This window comes from Chenopodium album, chromosome 21 (assembly GCF_948465745.1).
Source record: "Chenopodium album chromosome 21, dcCheAlbu1.1, whole genome shotgun sequence".
Classification (NCBI taxonomy): Eukaryota; Viridiplantae; Streptophyta; class Magnoliopsida; order Caryophyllales; family Amaranthaceae; genus Chenopodium; species Chenopodium album.
Window position 1 is genome coordinate 38,478,122 of NC_137854.1, and position 21,701 is coordinate 38,499,822.

Sequence of the window (21,701 nt, forward strand, 5' to 3'; positions counted from 1 at the left end):
CTTTTTAAAAAAAAAATCAAATAATAAAACAAGTTAGTGTAACAAAAGCAAGTAGTTATAAACAATTTTCATTAATAGAATTTAATTAATATATTAATTAGTATATAATATTACCTTGTGCCTATCAGAAATTATACACCAGTCATCACCTCTATCACCTTGATGTAGAGCGTTTTTCAAGTGCCACACAAAAAATTTCCATGTTTCCTCATCTTCTCCTGACACTATAGCCCAAGCCACTGGAAACATCTCATTATTCCCATCAAGTGCCACAGCTGAGAGCAACACACCTCCATAGTTACCTTTCAAGAATGTTCCATCAACACCAATTAGGCCCCTACATCCAGCAAACAACCCATCCAATGTAGCCTTAAAGCATATGAAGATACTAGTAAATGCAAGAGGTTTTTCAGGGTGATTTGGGGGGTTCCAAGCACAGTTAGCTAACGAATTTGGATTAGTTTCTTTTATAACTTCACAATAATTTGGTAAGTAACTATATGAAACGTCATGCCCCCCATGAATCTCAGTTAATGCCATAGTTCTCATTCTGTAAAGCGAACTTTGTGCCATTTGAACCCTATATCTTGACCATAGAAGCTCGTTAAGGGCCTTGGCTGGAATGTCATTGTTGGCCCTAATGTCTTCTAACAACACTTTGCAGGCCCATTTTGTTGTCACCATCGGGTTCCTAGTTTCTAAGCCCATGCAAGTGTGTTCAGATCCTTGAATTGAATTAATAGCCCATGTCACACCATCAACAAGTCTTGATGCATGCAATCTCCAAAGACACCTCTCATCACTACACCTCACAGTGTAAGTAAAGTTGTTGGCCTTCTCTACAATCACAGAGAATCCATTTTGAATGCAATAATTCCTTACGACGTCTCTGAGGTGTTGTTTGTCTGTGTAAAGTTGCCATGGTTTAACAACAATTTTACCAAAGTCCTCGTCTTTGTAAAACTCACCATTTTTATAAAGCCTTTGGAGATAATTATCCAAGTCATCACAGTCATCTTCCCAAACAGGGCCTTCATATGGATCAAAGTTATCATGAATAATGGGAATAAGCCAATCATCTTGTCCCTCACCTTCGTCATCATCATCTAATAGAGCACTCTCATTGTCATTATCATTAAGTCCACTAGGAGAGTATATTTCAATATCATCCAAGTCCAAGTCCATCTCAGCTGCTGTGTCAAGGCTAGCTGTCAAGTCAAAAGCAACATGCCTTCTATTGTTACCTTGTTCAGCACTCCCTCTCCCCACATTAGTGGTAGTGATTAAGCCCCTCCTCTTTGCTGTAATTCTAGGAATTCTCTTCTTCAGCAACGGTGAAAATTTAACATATTTTGATGACTCTCCCACCTGAAATGCACTACTTGTTTGGGTCGGGTGGTTTCTAGGACTTCTTCTTATCTGAACTGCTTGAGTAGGGTCGGGTATGGGTTCAACAATTGGTGTGCTAGTCACTCTTCCTCTTCCTTTTCCCCCAAACCTGCCCCCACCCCTTACTTTTCCATTTCCTCTCCCTCTCCCTCTATTAGGCTCAACTGCAGTGATCTCAATGTTGTTCCAATATTCCATGTTATCAACAATCAACTCATTTATGTTAATAGGAGAGCAAGGAGGAGCCATGTCAAATGTAACCTCGGCTTGCTTTAAAGTTTTAGTTTCTTGTTTTTTGGTGAGGCGAGGTTCATTAGATTGGTCTAGAGTGGGCTGAGGTTCAATATGATCACTACTTTCAGTGGCATTCATTCTTCTTGAAGCTTTAAGTGATTGTGCAATTTCAACTATTGGAGTTGATTTTTGAAGCTCCCCCACCTATATGTAAATCAAATCCCTCCCAGGTAAGTCAACAAACATCTTCATTAGCGCCATGTCATTTTTGAGCTCAACATGTTCCATTTTGTGAATGTATGTAAACTCAGGATGCTTAGGCATTGGGGTTTGTTCTCGCTCAGCTATTTCCCAATACTCGATAATAAGGTCTACTAAATTGACCTTGTCAACATCTTGCACAACAATGTCAGTGTCTTTACCAGAGTATTGAAACCTCAAAACTACATTATCACCCATATTTTAGGCTAAATTATCTGTAGAAACGAAGAATAAAACCCAATAAATATTTTAGCAAAGTAGCAATTCATTGTAGTAGAATGAAAACCAATGTATATTAAAGTAGCAACATAAAAAGTAGAATTTGTTTGTAATCTACTTGTTAGTTGTTAGCTTAATTAGCATCTGTTGCATCATATATATATATATATATATATATATATATATATATATATATATATATATATATATATATATATATATATATATATATATATATATATATATATACAAGTATATATATATACTTGTATTAGTTAGCTTGCCATTTGTCCATTGATTACTCCAAACATATGACTATTTTGTATATAAGACACTACACATATCAATCGGAGAATACATATGCCAACACATTTTTTTCCCTTTCTATTCAATTGTATTTGCCATTCACTACCTTTTGTTTTAGTCAAAGTTTACTAATATTATCTAGCCTCGTCTTCTACTGCAATTAGTCAATGACTCTACACTAGTTGGTTAGGCAGTGTAAATTGATTACCAACATGTAGTTGGTTCTTCAATTGGGTCCAACAAGTTATCAATTTTCAGGTAAGATCACAAATTTGACCAAAAGAGTACTCTGATATAAAAATTATAAATAAAAACTAATAGCTAATTACAAGAATTTTCTCACAATTCCGTCAATTTCTATTGTCATAATCCACCCACTAATTTCTATATATTTAATCAAATAAATTTTCAGCAAAATTGACACAAATTATACAAACCCAACCTAGAATTCTACCAAAAATTTTGACACTTTAACCTAAAATTGAGAGAATGCACTTACTTGTAATCTGAAGCCCTAAACAATTTGAAGGTAAAAAGTTGGAATGAAAACACCAAGACCCAAAAAAACCCTTTGAATATGTTGTGTCCCTCGTTTCAATCGTTTTCCATAAAAGCTTGAATGGAGAATTTGCTAGTTTTTTTTTTTTAAGAAGAGAAGAATGTCTATAGCAGGAAATTGGTTGGCGGCACTAGCAATAAGTCAATATAGTAGTAGTAATACATATATGATAATTTAACTTTTAACCATGGTTAGCAAAATAACTCATTCACCCACAACTTAACGGAAAATATTGTAATTTCCCTTTTTTTAACCCACTAATGTCACATTTAATGATTAATTATTAATTTGGGGTTATATTTGATAATTTTGAAAATTGGAAGTTACCATTGAGAAATTAAAAAAATAGAGGGTTACCATTGGGAATTTCCCATTATTATTTATTCGAGGAAGATAACAATTGAACGAGGTCGTCTTTCTACATACGATCACTGCATAAAAAGAGTAAGGATCAGTATATCTTATGTAAAATTACATAATAAATTAATGATAAAATGTACAGTTGAGAAGTTTATTAAACAAAATGACATGTCAAAATTATATAGTTTATATGTATTCTTGAATGTTTTGTAAGAAATTGATCCATTTTTTGGTTTCTCTATAGAACAGTTCAAATGCTTTTGATAATAAAAATAAAATATACATATATAAATATATTATATATGTATTAAAGGAATAAATATTCAATATTCTAAATTAGTGACACATGAACCCTTTAAAACTTTGAAAGATACGAAATCATCAATAATATATGCATTACCCAATATGCTTAATTGAATTGCAAATTACCAAAAAGTGAGTCAATTATATTTATACATGCAATATATATGATCTGTATATATATTAAAAGATAAATTAGGATTCCTTGTTACAGATAATTATGATATATTAGTTGATATAATAAAATATAGTAGTGATAACCTTTAGTTAGCATTTTATTAAGATTCAAGGGCGTCCAAGCTGTCTTGAGGATAGCCACACACATCAACTATCAAAAGTAAATCTCAGCTTAGACTATTGGCAACTCTATTCCACCTCCACCCCCCCTTAACAAAAGAGAAGGAAACAAACTGACACTCAATGAGTAGAAGCAAAATGTCATCAACAATAAAACCAAATTAAGAGGAAGCCTTAGATATGATCAAATCACATAGATCTCATTTATTAAATTTCACAAACCAAAAAAAAAATGTACTATTGTTTAACTTTAGTGATATTTAACTTGATTGAAAAAGAGGTTATTTTTATATGATAAAATATCATAAAAAATCACAGTTGATGTATTATTAAAAATAATTCAAAACCTTACATAAAAACTACTTGAAGACAAAATCACTTTATTATATCTATCTTAATAACATTACTCAACTTGATAACAATCTTCTTTTGAGTTTTATTAGTTGAAAACTCAGATGATGTGAGATGTCCTTCTGATAGTTCTAGACAATGTGTCCTCAATTTCTTCAAAACTTCTCTTTTTGTTCAGAGTGATACAAATAGTTGAACAATTATCATTCCGTCTTCTCATTGTCATTGAGAGAATTATCCTACATAATTGAAATAATAATTAATAAAGTACGTTTATAAAACATAATGGATATCTTTTTGAAAAACATAAGAAAATCTTTGTATATATATATATTTAGTAGATATCTATTTGGTGATTATTTAAACATATTGTATCTTTTTCATATAGTTTCTAAGATTTATATTTATTATTTACATATATGCAAAATATCTCCTTCTTAAAATAATTTTTAAAAAAAATATATATAAAAATATATACTTAGGACACACCAGAAGATGACACGTGTCATGGCTGGTGTGTCTTTTAGTATATTGTTATTGATTGATTGATGATTGATATTAGAGGTTCACTAGATGCACGGTGATCTTTAGTTATATATATAGTTATATAGTATTGATTGAGAAGTATTACTGTACTCAGTATAATCATAAAATTAGTCGAGAAACAATAAAAGTATGAAATATGTTAATTTGGTATTTGCAATTTTAATTGTAGCTTCCAATACACAACTAAAACAAAAGTAGGCAAAAATTCTGAGCAATATTTTTTCTTATTGTAAGATTATATTAAAATTTTGACTTTTGGTATATAATTGATTATTTTTTTTAGAAAGATTTGTGAATAAATCTTTTATTTTAAATAATATAATAATTACTACATGTTAATATGGAATATGTAAAAAAAATAAAAATAAATAAATAATATGATTTTTGTAAGTGATTTGTTTCCTTAATTGAATTTTTTTTTTTTTTTTAGTAAAAAGAAAAAAAATAACTAAGGACACACTAGGAGATGACACGTAGCATTGTTGGTGTGTCTTTTAGTATATAGTATTGATGATTGATGATTGATGATTTGATTTTTGGCTTTGAATATATATGATGCATGCTCCCTCCGTATTTCAATAAGTGTTATGCGACTGTGTTTTAATAAGTGTTACGAGTACACTTTCTTTCTGGCAAAAAGCTACACTTTAATGTCACAGAGTATATATATATTTCTCTTTTCATGACCCTCTTTCCTATATATTCGTTGCTTTTTAATAAATTATTAATCCACTATTTTCCTTTAATAATTTTTTTTTTTAATAAAATCCAACTACTTCACTTACCTCTTATGTTATTTAAATTGCTTAAAATTATGTGCCGGTCAATTAAAGTGTAACACTTATTAGTATAATCATCAATTTGTTGCACAATTTTAATTTCCTATTTTTTTTATTATTTTTTTATTACGATTTTTGCCCTTAATTATATGTCTATTATTTGGAAAGTCATTACTCCATAATTATAATCATGGTGGTATTAGGTACGATTATAAATATTAGGAAAAATAGATACACGATTTGGTAATCATCCAATACCTGTCCTCCTCCTTCTCTCCGATTTGTGATATTTGAGAATTTGTATATTCCATTGAAGCAGCTTTCTGAGGTAAGATGTTGTTTCTTTTTGTAATCCTAGAATATCAATTTCACAGTTTTATAGTTGATTTAATTATCAGTATAATTAATTATCGTTAATTTAGTTATCAGTATCAATCTCACAACGGCTGCTCTAGAGTCAATTATTGAATTATTGGTTATAATTACCACTACCTCCGTTACAGGTTATGTGCAACGATTAGACATTTTTCCTCTCTGCTTTATGTCAAATCGTTGCACATAACCTATAACAACGGAGCTTACGGAGGTAGTATAAAGATTGGTAATTGAATGAAATTTGGTTGGTAAATAATGTGTTGCAGAAGCAGAAGCAACAGCAATGTTCGGACGGAAGTATGAAATTGGAGTTTTTGATCCTGAAACTCTAGAGCAGGGTGCAAAGGTTGGTGATTATCTGTCATGGTTGCTTACGCTTCAACGACTTGTGGGGTTTGTTGATGGACACTCCATATCTCCACCCCCTTTATACCTTCTTGATCAACAAGGCCATCAATATGAGAATCCGTTGTATTCTCACTGGACGCACACTCAACAACTTTCGCGAAATGTTCTTGCTAAAGTACAACATTTAATTTGGTTAACACCTCTGAATTATGGACTAGTGATCTTGAGCATCGTTTTGATACTCGTACTTTAAATGCTGCATTACTTGAATTAAAACGAACCTTGATCAACCCCGACACTGCCTCTCAGCAAGCTGCTATTCATTCTTGTAATTTGACTGAAATTGTGCGTCAAATTAATCTTGTTTCGGATAATCTTGCTTCCCTCAAGATTAACATGGCGGATTGGGCTAGTTTGCCCAAAGATGCTATCATTAAGATTGCAGGTTTTATGTCTTTTTATCAGGATTTTGAGACCTTCAAATGGGTTTGTTCGTCTTGGAGATCAGCCGCTAAGGAGGCTAAATTCCAAGCTAAGGATGAGCATACACTCCCGTGGTTGATGTTACCCAAGAGAGACAGCTCGTCTAGGACATGCCGTCTTTATAGCCTTTGCAACTACAAGGTTTGCCACATCAATCTCCCAAATACCTTACTAGACAAAGACTACGACAATGACACAAAAAGGTTGTTATCTTCATATGGGTGGTTGATTTTGACCTTAGAAAGAAATAAGCTTGCTCTCTTCAACCCTTACTCGGGCGCTGTCATACAACTTCCCAAATATAGCTTCTATTACGAAGTGCACCAGGTTATCAGAAGGCGGCCTGATAAATTCATCTTGTCAGCCAACCCCTCAATCACCTCAGACTTCATTGTCTTCCTTTGTTTGGAGGGCTTTCTTTTTGTAGAAAGGAAGATTCCAGCAATGCTACTTTACTGGAAGAATGGGAGTGATAGTTGGATCCCAATAGTGGATCCTGCAATAAGAGAGGATGGTCAAATGATCGCTGATGATTTTGATTTTGAATCAACTTTCCTTGGTTCACCTTGCCGTGACATAACTTTTTATCAAGGAGAGTTTTACGGGGTTAACTTTCGTGGAATGGTAGTCAAATTTAACACATCACAAGATAGTTTATATTATACAGGTCTCACTTGTTTACGTATCGGAGAAGATGATGAATTATGGTATTATTACTTGGTTGAATCGGTAGGTCAATTGTTGGCTATCCGTCAAGTGTACAAGGCTGGCTGTTGGCGCAACACCACAAGATTTGAGGTACTTGAGCTGGATGGTGAATTTAACAGGGTTGAGGAAGTCAATAATCTGGGAAACAGAGCAGTTTTCGTAGGTTCCAACTCTTCTTTTTCTGTTGAGGCATCTGTTGCTCAAGGTTTTAAGCCTAACTGCATCTATAACACTGATGATCGTGTAACATGGTTATGGACTGGATCCGGACCTGGTTGCAAAGATATATGCTTCTACAATTTAACGGATAAGAAGATTGATAAGTTTTACCAAGGTCCATCACTAATTGGTGAGCTAACTCCATTCATGTGGGTTGAGTCTCCACATTCATCAGAACCATCTCGTATCTAATCATAACTTCATTTTAATTTTTGTGTCCAACTGTTAAAGGTTTAAGGTGTCCATTATTTTAGAACAAGTTAATTATTCTTATCTAGCTACAAATATCAATTACCTCAGTATTTCAAGTGTTTCCTTTCACTTGCTTCATCTTATTTGGGACTAATTTTCTTACATTACAAGATGAGAGGATGAATTACATATTAAGTTGGATGCAATACTCTACTTATTTACATTTGGTTTAGAATAAGCTTGAGGCTCAATAAAGATAATGCATGGTGCCACAACATATTATATATATAATTCTAGCCCAAAAAGGATCCGGTTGGTGTTGTAGCATTGTATGTACTTTGTAGTCAATATCTCCTTTGATAAAGCTTGGTTAAATTGATTGTAGGAACTATAAGACACACCTTTACTCTAACTGATGAATGCGGTAGGCTAACTGGCTAGTCCATTCAGACCTTCTTTGATAACTTATAAACCAAATCACACAATTTACAAATCAAAATGTGCTAGAAATTAATAACTCATGACATGGTTACAAAGCCATCTGATTATAGCTAATCCTTTTTTAAAACAATTGTTAGTGGCTCACATGGCACGGATCAGAATTCTCATAGAAGTCGCTGCAAATAATTAGAAACAGGGCCAGCAGTCTAGTAGATTGGCTTCATTCTTTAAGACATTGCTCTCTCTAAAATGAGCACAGGCAGATCGAAGGCTATCATTGACTATTATTGCAGAATTGAGAATGAAACTATGGTTCTATACATGCTAGATCATGAATAAGTAAATTGCATCCAATCTCCAAATGCAACAGTAATTGCATGGTGGGCTCATATAAAGGCAAAACTGGCTGTTGTAACTTGTAACTGCAACCTTTGAAATAAGTCTCGGATTGTCTTCCTATGTTCTGTTTGACTGTTTGCATGTTATCTTTGGATGAGAGGTGCAGAAATATCCCAAGCAATGGATCTTAAAACCGACAAAATTTGTAGCTCATGGAACATACAAATGGCTGTAAGAAGATTTAACGCGCTTGTTATAGGAGCATCAATTGAGGATGCTGATCGTGGACTCGTGGTTAGTAGCTTGCCGAGCTTGGCATGCAAATAGAGGATTATTGTTCTTTAAGTGTTCAAGGTGCAAGAGATGGGAGAAAGTAGAGATGTATGTACTGGTTTTTGTTCACTTAATTTCTAGCTGTATCATTAACCTTCTTAACTCAATTTATTAGTCGGAAGCATAAAGAATGATAGAATTGGATGTTGTCAACTAAAGTCTAGATATGTACTTGGTGTATTATCTTAAGGTTCTGTTTTTCTGATCTTTAAAATTTGGAACTAGTACATAGTAATCGCAAATTATGCTACTATCATTTTCCTCTTAGAACAACTAATCATTGTGTTTCAGAATTTCAAATCCAAACTTATCATAGACCATTTTGTTTAGCTTTTAGAGGTTACTTTCTATCCACGCCTACAAATCTACAATATTGATTTATTTATTTTTTTTTCGTTTTCATATGGGTATTAATTGTAATTGGGTTTGCTTCTGTATGGGTACTGATATTTCTTCATTTGCATATATGATCAGAAAAAGTGAAAAACAAATGCTTGTATTAGACTTGCTTTCTCGTGCTCGTGTCAAGTGGCCAAGTGCTAAGTTTATGTACCATTTAGCCCACTATAATCAACTCACATTCTTTTTATATTTATCCAATTGGCCTGGGGGTAAACCACGTACATAACATTAAAGTCGGAAATATTTCCCACATAAACAAGTTACCTTAAACTTATTTTATGATCAGTTATACTCTTATACATAAGTTACGTCTTTGAAGAGGACATATGGAATTATAGCTACATCATAATCCTTTATCTATACATAAAAAATTTGCTTTTCAAAAATCATAAAGTTGGAGGTTGAGACAATTTAGGATCTTCCATTGTTTGCAATGGTAGCTTAATTGTTATTATTTCATGCATGCAATGTGACTGATTTGGCAAGTGGGGCGGCAACAGTGAATCAAACATAACTTGTTTCATAAAATCTCCTCATTGCTAAATTTGTAATCTTCTTTACTTCTTAACAAAGTTTCTACCATTACTTAAACCCCTTCATTCTTCAATTCATAATCACCCCACAATTTGTTAACACCAATTTTATCAGCAAATTAAATTAAACCCAATAAAATTACTTAATTTAGCAACAACAACAAAAAAAAAAAAAAAAAAAATGGGGCACAAACATGGTCATGATTGGGGTCCAGTGTTCATTGCAACAATCTTGTTTGTTCTTCTATCACCAGGGTTGTTGTTTCAAGTGCCAGGTGGCAAAAGGTGCATTGAGTTTGGGAGCTTCCGTACTGGTGGGGCAGCTATTTTGATCCATGCTCTTCTATACTTTGGCCTTATTTGTATCTTCTTGATTGCCCTTGGAATTCACATGTATTGGGGTTGATCAATTCCATTGCATTTCAACCCATAATTCTTCCTATCTTTATTTTGTTTTCTTTGTTTTGGGATGTCGATCGACTCTTGTCGCACTGTTGATTTCTTTTTTAAATCGGAAAACCGCTGTTATTACATAAATTATTATTATATATTAATATGTAGCATGTTGGAAAATATGCGAGAATTTAGAGACACTGTGTGTCTCTTTTGTTATTTGATTTAATCAAAGATTATTTTACGTTATTTTAAATTTTGCACACGTTTGTTGCTCACTTTTATTATGTCTATTTCTAGTCAATTTGATTTTGTTGGCTTTCACTTTCATAGCCAAGTATCCAAAGGTAGAAATGCCCCCACAAATTTCAACTATTACTCAGAGATATGACCTGCAACCAATGCATATTTTAATGAAATGGATAACATATGCGATCAATCTAACCTCAAGAATTAAATGCGTATTAAACTTGATGTTAAATTCTTTGATGCTACAAGTATTAGTTTAAACTCATTGAGTTGTACAAAATAATTACTTGTACATATATAATTACTAATTCAAAAATTTGAGAGTCCATATATATGATAATGAAAACATGAAGTATTATCAATTAGCTTAATGGCCTTAATCTATTAAAATGTGTGTTTAAAGGTCTAATCCTTATTTAATTTTCAATTAGCACCAAGAAAAAGAGAGAAAAGTTTGAGAAAAAAACTACAGTACTATTCGTGATAAATGCACTTAAGTACAGAACAGAGTGATAATTAAGTAAAAACCAATCTCCTTGTAGATATTACTAGTGTTTTTACTTCCTTTTATTTTATTTTTTTTGGGTACTACTACGAAGAGTTCTCATCGCCTTTGGCGAGTGGACTTTTGGATGGGTACCTCGATGGGCAGCATCCCTCCAAGGTGGGAATTTTTCTATACGACCCAAGGCTCAAACCCGAGTCCTTGATTAAGGAGCAAGAGGCCCTTAAATCCTTAACCACTCACGCCAACCCCGAGTTGGTAGTGCTTTTATTTTTATGACAAAGTGACGCGAGTGAGTTTATATTATTACTTGTACAACCTATCTATGAGGCTACAAATTTAACTCTTTTTTCTACAATTTTGGTATAATATACAAAGCATTATAAATTCCAAATACGTGAGGAAAAATTTAAATTTGTGATCCATCTATAATTTCTACATTTTTCTCTACAATTATACCCAGCCTTTCTATAGTCTCAATATCTTCCTCTCAAAGATCTTGAAAGATCAACCTAATTATTGCTAACAAAAAAAAAAAAAACAAATAAAATACTTCCAAGTTATATATTAGCTGCCAAACATAAAAACAAAGTTAAATAATAGAACGATTATCTGTATACCATAATAATAATAATAACAATGCAACGTTGTAATTAACAATTTGGAATCTATTAGAGCCTTGATGACTAAGACATCTTTAATTGGTCACATTCCTTTCTTTGCTACCACATATGCTAAGCATGCCAAACACGCTAATTACTAGCAACTAGTAATATAAAAGCACTAGAGAAGTTTAAATTGGTAACTCTAGTACGTACATTCCTAGAGCAAGCTAAGAGAAACTCTGAGAGAGTAGAGTGTGTGAGAATGGCGGATTGGGGGCCGGTTGTGATCGCATTGGTGCTATTCGTGTTGCTATCGCCGGGGTTGCTATGTCAGATTCCGGGGAGGGGAAGGATGGTTGAGTTTGCTAACTTGCAGACAAGCGGCATATCCATACTTGTTCATACCATAATCTACTTTGGCCTCATTACTATCTTCCTTATTGCTATTGGTGTTCATATCTACACTGGCTAGTTATTAAGCCTTCAGCTTAACTAATTATATGTTGTTACTAGCTAATTGTGTTATCCATTTACATTTTTTGGTGTTCTAATTGTAAGTTTGGTTGATCTGTTTCCTTGTGGTTTGAGAGTCCTTATTTATCAATACATGATTACATGTATGTATCACGCACTATTGCACGTGACAACTACATACAATATTTACGAAGTGTAATTAGCTAATTTATACTATGTTTTGCAAAAGTATGCGATCAATGTTGATGTCAATTATTCAATTCTTTTTACAGGTTTCTTTTTTAATTTTATTTTTAAAATAAGGAAATTATTACGTAGTATATGATGTTAGTAGTGAAACAATTGTTATTCAAAAGATATGGATTACAATTATATGACTATCTAATTATAATCAATACTACTACACCAAAAACCATAAAGAATTAATTTTGTGTTTCATGTCATTTAGTAAATTAGAGATTGAAACAATAAAACAGCATTTTTCGAAGAGGAGTACAATTGTTTGAGATTTTATTGCTTTCAATACGGAGTAATATCTAACCTACTCGAATATTGTTTTTTAGACAGAATATAAAACATATATAAGAGTATTTATTTCTATGTTTCTCTGGGTCCTTCCAATAGACACGGGAATCATGCAGGACAATAATTGTCCCTTGTTTGTAGCAATGTAATCGTATCGTATCAATATCCATGTAAGGAAATCTAAATTTAAGTCTCTGATAAGCTCTGTTCTGTGATCTGTGATCACAAGGACAGGCCAACAAAGTCAGACAGCGGAGCTCTGCTTATACAATAACGATTACATGATACAAGTTACACAGAGCAGCAGAAGAATGTGCAGCTTGAATTAAACTAGAGTTGATCATGGTCCGATCCAAGACCCAAAACCAAGCCTTACCAGCCAGAAGCATCAGGCCGAAATGGGCAGTGCAGCCTGGCCTGAGTCAGACCGGCCATACAAAGATCACCTCTAATATCACTGCAATAATGACAGCTATGACCCAGTATAAAACACGGTTTAATTTAAATATACGTACACAATTCGTGAAGTTACAAAATATATTAGTAGCTTGCTTTCATTGCATTCTTGTATTCAGTAACCGCATTCTCTCATTTTTCTTCAGAATATCAGAATAAAGATCCGGAAGCCATATACAGATATAACAATGCCCCATGGCTTTAAATTTACACATTTGGGATCATAGAGAGCAGCATGGTCATGATATGAAAATAATAATTTCAACACAAAAGAACCTTCATGTTCTCTACATTACTATAATATCCACTGTAGTAGGCAACTGCCATAACCTAAAAACAAATTTGTCCCCAAACCCCCCCCCCCCCCAAACAACTGAATGAAGAAGCCACATATCCACAAGTTCTAAAACAATCTTTAAAGCCAGTTACCCGCAGACCACATTCCAATAGCTTTTCGGCTCATAGCAATTCCTTTGTACATCAAAAGAGAAGCCAAGGATTACGAATGCCCACCTCCTCTATTGTTGCAATAGTGCCTCTGTGCCTCCGCAATATCCTAGCCATCTTTACATGAATTTCCAGGCTGCATATGGATTACAGGGAACATATGTTAATTCTTCTTTCCAATATTATTGTAGATGTCAAGGAAACTTAAAAATGACAATACTATTAGTCAACATCACCAAATAAATACAGCATGAATCCACAAATTACATATAAATCACTGTTTCATACTGATTGCTCGACATTAATACAAGGAACAGAACTCAACCAACACAATCATAGACAATAATTGATTACTTTATTTCTTTAATCAATATTGGGGTTGTTAGAAGCTAAGCTTCAATTAGTTGCACATTATACATGACAAGTGGATGTATTATGACACATTTGGATAAAGTTTGTGACGTTGTGAGATCTGCAGCACATATCATTGAATGACTAATATTTTTCCATTTTTAGCATTCTAAAAAAAAACTTCTAAACGCTTTAGAATATGATATCTGTGTGACAGCTTGTGAGATCTGCATAATTAATCATCAGCTACATAAGGCAAGCCAATTAGGGATAAACAAAATATATACTCTTAGAAAATTCTACTCTCCACATATATAAAAGATGAATCTAAAATCAGCAATCAAATAGCAATCTAGAAAAAATTGACGTGATATTAATAAAAACCACTGTGACTACATTCGATGAAGACTAACTAGCATATTAATTCATCAGCACATTTACCAGGAGTAAGGACTTCATCAAACGAATACACTACTAGAACAATATAGCACCAAAGCTTCGCTAAATAGGCGACCAGAAAAACTGAAAACAGAGGTTAGTGTTGTCTTATTGAGGCGTCCTAAACAACCAACATCAAGGGAAAGCTTATAAAGCAATAATAAGACCTTGTTAACCTAGGAAAGTGGGAATGTACTATATGTAGAATAATTAACCTCAAGGATACAAGTACAGACCCGTAACGTCGTAAACCCTCCATCCAAAAACTAAGTCATTCATTTCATTATTTAAAATTGTAGCATAAGATCAAAATGAACACATATCGATGACACAATAAGGCTTTAAATTTCAAGATTCCCAAAAATAAAAGGGAGAGAAGGCTTGTGGATGATGACAATTACCAACTAATTAACTCATGGTTGTTCAGATGACAAAGACGGCAAACAGGACAAGGCCTTTTGATTAAATAATTCTACACTCTTGTCACAATGCCAGTCAAGAAAGATACCAACAAGCAACTACATGTATTCAACCTCCAAAGAATACCTTTTAATTTATGTTATATACGAATTACTATAGACCAGTTCAAATTCTTCATCACTGAATTACACATTATAAAAATATATATTAGTACATGCCATGGTTCGTCCTTTAATATTTCCCTGTTTATCAAACACATGAAACATGCTAATACAAAGTCAAAACGCCTATTTTTTCACCACCATAAGAAGAACACACGTGTTTACCATTACTCAAAAGGACTACCAATCACATTCAACCAACAAAATGCAATTCATACACACACAAAGAAAAAATATTTTCGAATCAAAATCATTCTCAAATCTAACCAACTCTAGAATAATTCGTAACCAACATAAATTTCCTACATAAATACGCACCCCCACCAATGACAGTCTCATCAAAGGTCCAACTATAAGCCAAACTTAGCCTAATACTCTAGATTAGTCGAAACGCCGTGAAACATAAATCCTGCCAATGCCAAGGTCTCATCAATTATCCAAATAAAACCCATCGTAGGTTTGTATCCTATCACCCAAAACTAGTCATAACGCCATAGGATAATGATATATGTAGCGCTAAAGGCCAAATACTCCGCATTAAAAAATACAGATCCAATGAGTAGTTGTGTCATCAATTCCTAAACTAAACATCAACTTCGAGATATATTTAATGCCACTATTTAAACTTAATAACCCTTAATCATTAAAAATTATAGTATTACAAAAATAATTACTCCTGATTATCAATTTTATCAATATGCAGTCAAAATCATAACTTTCTTATACCGTCATAAACAGGACCAAGGAATACAACAATTACAGCCCACAAAATTAAATTTTTGATAATAAAACAAATATTAATCATGAAATTAATTATGAAAATCAACATGATGATAAGAAAATATACCAGGAATATCTTTCCGAGGGGAAGACGGAGAAGAAGGCGGAGCAGAGGTGGCGTAACAGAGAAAAGTCCGACCCAAAACGGAAATACTGGTAACCAAACCCACAAAATAGAACACCATAACAAGCCCAATAACCCAAGGTAGCAACATGAAACCAATGAAGAAGGTGACCGATCCACAGAGCATCAAAGCCAGAGAAATTCCTAACATCAACGACGCGAAACCCGCCGGCGTTATCTGCGGCGGAACCCTAACCGCCGGCGCCGACGACGATGAAGACGGCGGTAGAGAGTAGAGATTATGGTCGGAGAAATTGAGCGATGACGGTGATGGAGGGTAGCGTAGGATGTTGAGTACGAGTGAAGATAATTCGTATAAAACCCTAGATTGAGGTTGATGATGATGGTGTTGATGATCTTGTCTTCTCATCATATTGAAAATTCAAAAAAAAAAAAAAGAAAAAATTAAAGGAGGAAAAACCCAAAATTGGAATTGAATTTAATTTTAGAAAAAAAAAAATTAAAAACCCTAGATATATTGGGGGAAAAAATTCTGGGAAAAAATGCTGAAATCGAGGTAATTGGATAATGGTGAAGTTAGAGGGAAAATCGGTGTTACAGGTGGAGAGGTGGGGTTAGGGAGAAAAAAGGGAGGAGTTTTTGAGGAGAGAGAAAATCTGTTGTTAGAGAGAGAAAGTTTTGGGGGAAGCTTATCTGGTTATGACGAGGAGGAGGGAAAAAGGAAGAAGGAAGAAGAAAGGAGGTGCTGCTGTGTTGTGGTGGGGGCAAAAAGGGAAAAAGCGAAGTTGAATTTTATTTATTTATTAAAATAAAAATAATACTCCGTTGTAATTTGACTTGTTTTATAGTGAAACACCTTGTTTTGTTTGCTTTATTTTAAGTTAATTTCTAAATTAATAAATACAGTACGAATTAATTTTAGAAAAGTTAAATAAAATTAGATAAAATAAAAAATAAGATGAAACGAGTATATCTAATAAAGAAATAAATGTTGGTCCGCTAACTCGTGTCAGGAGGACCTGTGAGAAGTTTCGGTCTAATAGGATCCTTCTCTTTACAAAAAAAATAAATAGATTAGGCAATAAGATAAAATTTATTAACAAAAATAAGTTGTGATTAAGAATTATCTAGATACAAATTATAATTCAAATAAATTTTAATAAGTTCAGACAGGTTCAAATAAACTAAAGATAAATTCTAGATAATTAAATATAAGGTGAATAATCTTGTCAAAAAAATATAAGGTGAATAAGGGCATGTTCACATTTAGTGAACTAAGCTGAACTGATTGGAGCTGAATTAAACTGAACTAAATTGAATAAAGCTCAAATAAATATTTTATGAAAGAAGGAAATCAGGAGCTGAAGTGAACTGAACTGGACTGATTGGAGCTGAACTAAACTGAACTGAAATGATTGGAGCTGAACTGATCTGCACTGAACTGATTGGAGCTTAACGGAATTGAAATGAAGCTGAAGTGAATAGACCCTAAAATATACCCTTATGGTGTGTTCAATTCATTTGATTTTCAATTACTTTGTATCGTATTAAAGTTTATTAAAACTTATTTTAATTGTAATAATCTATTTGGGTATTAGAACGTGTTTTCTTGAACTGAATTTATCTAACTTTTTACACTAAAAATAGGGTAAAATAAGATGAATAGATAAAACATTTAAATTAAAGGGTTGCAATTTAGTTTAGAACTTAAAAAGGTAATTATCCATTAATAATATTGAAGATTTTATCAGGAAGCAAACGTGGAGGAAAAGGCGGGAAGACGCGAGGAGAAAGGTGGCGTGAGGGACACGCATAGTTATGATTGTAGAAGAGAGAAGTGTTTAATAAAAAAGAGGTTGAGTAGTCAATATTAGAGAGAGTGTGTGTGGGGCCTACTTGACGTGGACCTTATCTTTGTGTACAATGTTTATTACGTTGCCTCTTTTTAAAAGTTTTGTTAGATTAGATCTTGTGGTTGTAAATTGGGTTCTTGTTATGGAGAGTATAATAAACTTGTTGCACTTTCCCTAGGATGAAGAATGTATGTAAGTTGGCCCAATTTGTTATAAGCAGTTTTTAAAATATTTGATCCATATGATTTTCCCCTATTTTTGAGGTAAAGTGAGATTAATGAATGATAATGTAGATCAATATGGTTTAAAATATATATATATATATATATATATATATATATATATATATATATATATAAATCAATCATATCACGTGGGTGGCTGGTTGCAAATAAAAATATAACGCTCTCTCTGTTTTTTTTTAAGTGTTAAACTTTCACCAACACATATTTTTAATTAATTGACTTAAGTAAGCGGAATTGCGGAAGTAGAGTATAATAGTTTGAGTATTAAAAATTTGTAAAATAAAGATAGTATTAAATTTTTTTAAAAAATTATTGAGTATAGGAATATACAATAATTTTAAAAAGTAGTGGTGGATTTGGATGGAGATCATGAAATTGTTTTTTACCATTGAAAAAGTCATAAAAATTGTTTTTTTAACACATGTCGTTAGAGACTTAGAGGTGTTCAACTGTTCATAACAAGTACCTTAATTATAATCAAAATCCCACACAACCTTCAAACAACTAGTAGTCTAGTACCTTAGTTATAATTAAAATACACATATAACCATCAAAAGGAATACAGTTGCTCTAAAATTTAGACTGCAAATCTGCAATGCTATGGTAATTCATTGAATATACTTCGTATAGGGTAGGATAATTAGAGGAAATCAATCAATCAATCAATATATATATATTAAAACCCATGGCAAAACATGCTATTTTGCCATGTGTCACCGATTTTGTCATTTGGCGCCACATCATATTAGCCCATAAATGATTGTAAGACTCCATGCATTAATAGTATTACCCTTTTAAATTGTAGTCAATTCACATTGAACAACTTCAATCGAAATTTCAAATTATATAAATTATTAAGGGTGTAATCTTTATTATTATTATTATTATTATTATTATTATTTTTTAAGTTTAGATAAGTTTTAATCAGATGCTATAAGTGTAATTACGTTTTATAAGTTTGAATCAAGTCTAATAAGCTCAAATCAAGTACAGTAAATTCAAATCAGGTTTAATCAAATCAAATAAGTTCAAATAAGTTTAGGTCTAATAAGGTACTACTACTATTACTACTAGTAGCAGTCTACTACTACTACTACTACTACTACTACTATTATTATTATCGCATTAATATTATAATCTTTAAATATTACTTATTATAATTATTATTATTATTTATAAAAAAGTAATAATTATTATTATCTTAAAATATTAATTTTTATTATTATTTTTATTATTAATAATAATAATTATTATTATTATTATATAAATATCAGAAAACCTACAAAGTCAAGCAATTTACAAGAAATTGGTGGGAAGCCGAGATACAATCTGGGCCCCCACCTCTCTAGCTATAGCAAACCCGATCCTGCTGAAAATGTGAGCAGCTGCACGAGCACCAATATTAATAGTAATAATAATATTATTATTATGAAATATTAATTATATAATTATTTAATATTAATTATCTTATTATTATTATTAAATATTAATTACTATTATAATAATTTAATACTCCTTCCGTCCCTTAATAAAATGCCTCTTTCTCTTTATTATGTGAGGAATAAATGCTCAAAAGAGGTATAGTATTAAGGGATGGAGGGAGTATTAATTATTATTTTTAAGCAGAGCAGATTTCAGCAGAGTAGGACTTAGCAAAGCATAGTAGAACAGAGCAACTCTAAAGATTAGGGCCTAAGTAATGTAACTCCCCCATCATCCCACGTGAATATGAGGTGATCGCCATAATCGTTACCCCCAATAAATAGCCCATAAACAGAAAGATGTATTGCCGACTACAAAGCAAGTAACAACCAAAAAGCAGGGACAACGGACAATTGTTGCTCTGCATCCTTGACACTTAATGACTCATAAATAGACACATAGCCAAACACAACATGTAACACTATCAATTTTCTAGCGGTCGACTCGTTTATTATTAACATTTTACTTTGTATTATTCGAATAATTTCTCTTACTAAAGTTTACTGCTTTTTACTAGAAGTAGTACTCCTATAAATAAAACTAATAAAAGTGGTATGTTTGTCCAAAATTCTAATTTCCATGTATCAACTTATCCAGCAACCCCTTTGTCAAAAAAAAAAAAAAAAAAAAAAAAAACTTATCCAGCAACCCTTTAAAGAATCAAGAAACATCTTCAAGATATCACAAATTTCATGCAGTCTCCAAAACTAATGTAAGCTCTTTGGTAAATGTTATCCCATCTCTTTCTCTTCCTTTAGATCGTCATATTCAAATACATGCATTTTACTTTTGTTATAAAATAAATTACTACGAGAATAGATCGTAGTATGATCCCGATTGGCTTAGCTGATAAAGTGTTAGAAAATCAAAATATAATATCGAGATTGAGTCATGTCTACATTACTTTACCCTCATTTGACATTTATTGTTATTGTTAAAACCAAGCTAGGCATTCCATGTACTAGGAGGCCCAAAGATACAGATCTGAAGTTTGAACCCAATTCAAGCCCTTTTGAAATCATGATGCATTTCATCATTTCAGTCCACACATTTGGTATTCATTGACTCATTGTAGATTTGTAGCTGCATTTTTTAAAAATCTTTTTTGGATTTGCTTCTTATTCAATGCCTAATATATTTTTGAACGCACCCTAAAGCGCACTTAGCTTAGCTTTGTTAAGAAGGTATTAGTGGTATTTACTATTTAAGCTACTTAGCTTTGTTAATAAGTGAAAGCGCTCCCTATCCAACCATTCCAATGTTTATATACACCCAAATGATAATAGTTTCAGATTTAATGAAAAAAAGAAAAATAATCATTTTGCCTATTAATGTCATAGCGATAAGGAAAATGTATAAGAAGCTAAAAATAGAAATATTGATGACTTTCGTCAAAAAAAAAAAAAAGAAATATTGATGACATATTAATACGAGAGTAATACAAGTGGTAATTATATCAATTTGTGCGTGATTATCATCTTAAAAATATCAATGTCTTCGTTGAATCATTAATTAATTAATTAATCCTATGTTAATTAAAATGACATGTTAAATAAAGCCGCGACACGTGTTAATGTGTTACCCTAAGTACTTGCCTTTTGGACAAAAAATAAAGTATCACCGAATACAAAATGAGAAATGAGTGAATTACTACCATTATCCTTTGATTTGTTTTCCCATAATCAATGGAACACGTACCAAAAAAAACTAACTAGAGTGGTGACACTTGTTAAGTTATTAATAACCAGTGTACTTGGCACCAAAATATCTTCTAGCGGTTGATGCGATTTTTACCAAAATTCCAATGCACCCGTATTTACCATTCATTCGTTACCAAAAATATGCATTTACAAATTACAATTTATACCAATTCAAGGTTTTACTTTTAGTTTAGCAATCGATATAATTAATTAGCTGCCTGGTAATTAATCGTCACCTATATCTCTTTCTCTTATTTTATATATCTTGATCATATTTCTTTGATGTACTTAATATTCATCACGTATATCTTATGATCAATGCAGGCAATTAAATATCGATTGCAACATCCTCACTTTGCGACCGTATTGTAAAGAGGTTTGAGATGGTGACATCAAATCTCGATTGCATCATTATTACGCTGGGTGCTACCGAAATTTGTTCATTGAGTTTGTAAGTTAAAATCAATATAATATTTGTATGGAATATTCTATTATCGGTTCTATAAATTTAGTTGTCGTATTAATAGTCAAAATACATCATCAAACTTGAAGCTACTT

At 32.4% G+C, this 21,701-nt stretch overlaps 2 protein-coding genes across 2 annotated transcripts; one reads left to right on the forward strand and one right to left on the reverse strand.

The window, feature by feature from the left end:
* The first annotated feature begins 6,259 nt into the window (after positions 1 to 6,259).
* On the forward strand, positions 6,260 to 7,926 carry LOC145600791 (F-box protein At2g17036-like). Its single transcript, XM_081656654.1, has 2 exons — positions 6,260 to 6,447; positions 6,543 to 7,926. The coding sequence occupies exons 1-2, from the start codon at positions 6,260 to 6,262 to the stop codon at positions 7,924 to 7,926; spliced, it is 1,572 nt and encodes a 523-aa protein (XP_081512780.1).
* Positions 7,927 to 13,554: 5,628 nt separating this feature from the next.
* Positions 13,555 to 16,569, reverse strand: LOC145602500 (uncharacterized). The gene is made up of 2 exons (XM_081658694.1): positions 15,846 to 16,569; positions 13,555 to 13,764 (listed from the first exon to the last, which is right to left on the reverse strand). The coding sequence occupies exons 1-2, from the start codon at positions 16,273 to 16,275 to the stop codon at positions 13,748 to 13,750; spliced, it is 447 nt and encodes a 148-aa protein (XP_081514820.1). The 5' UTR covers positions 16,276 to 16,569; the 3' UTR covers positions 13,555 to 13,747.
* Between the last annotated feature and the right edge of the window lie 5,132 nt (positions 16,570 to 21,701).

Bases quoted from the DNA above. Each gene is read 5' to 3' on its own strand.
- LOC145602500 (XM_081658694.1), bottom strand. From the start codon at position 16,275: ATGATGAGAAGACAAGATCATCAACACCATCATCATCAACCTCAATCT.
- LOC145600791 (XM_081656654.1), top strand. From the start codon at position 6,260: ATGTTCGGACGGAAGTATGAAATTGGAGTTTTTGATCCTGAAACTCTA. The intron at 6,448-6,542 runs GTATTCTCACTG...ATTATGGACTAG, and splicing joins CATCAATATGAGAATCCGTT to TGATCTTGAGCATCGTTTTG.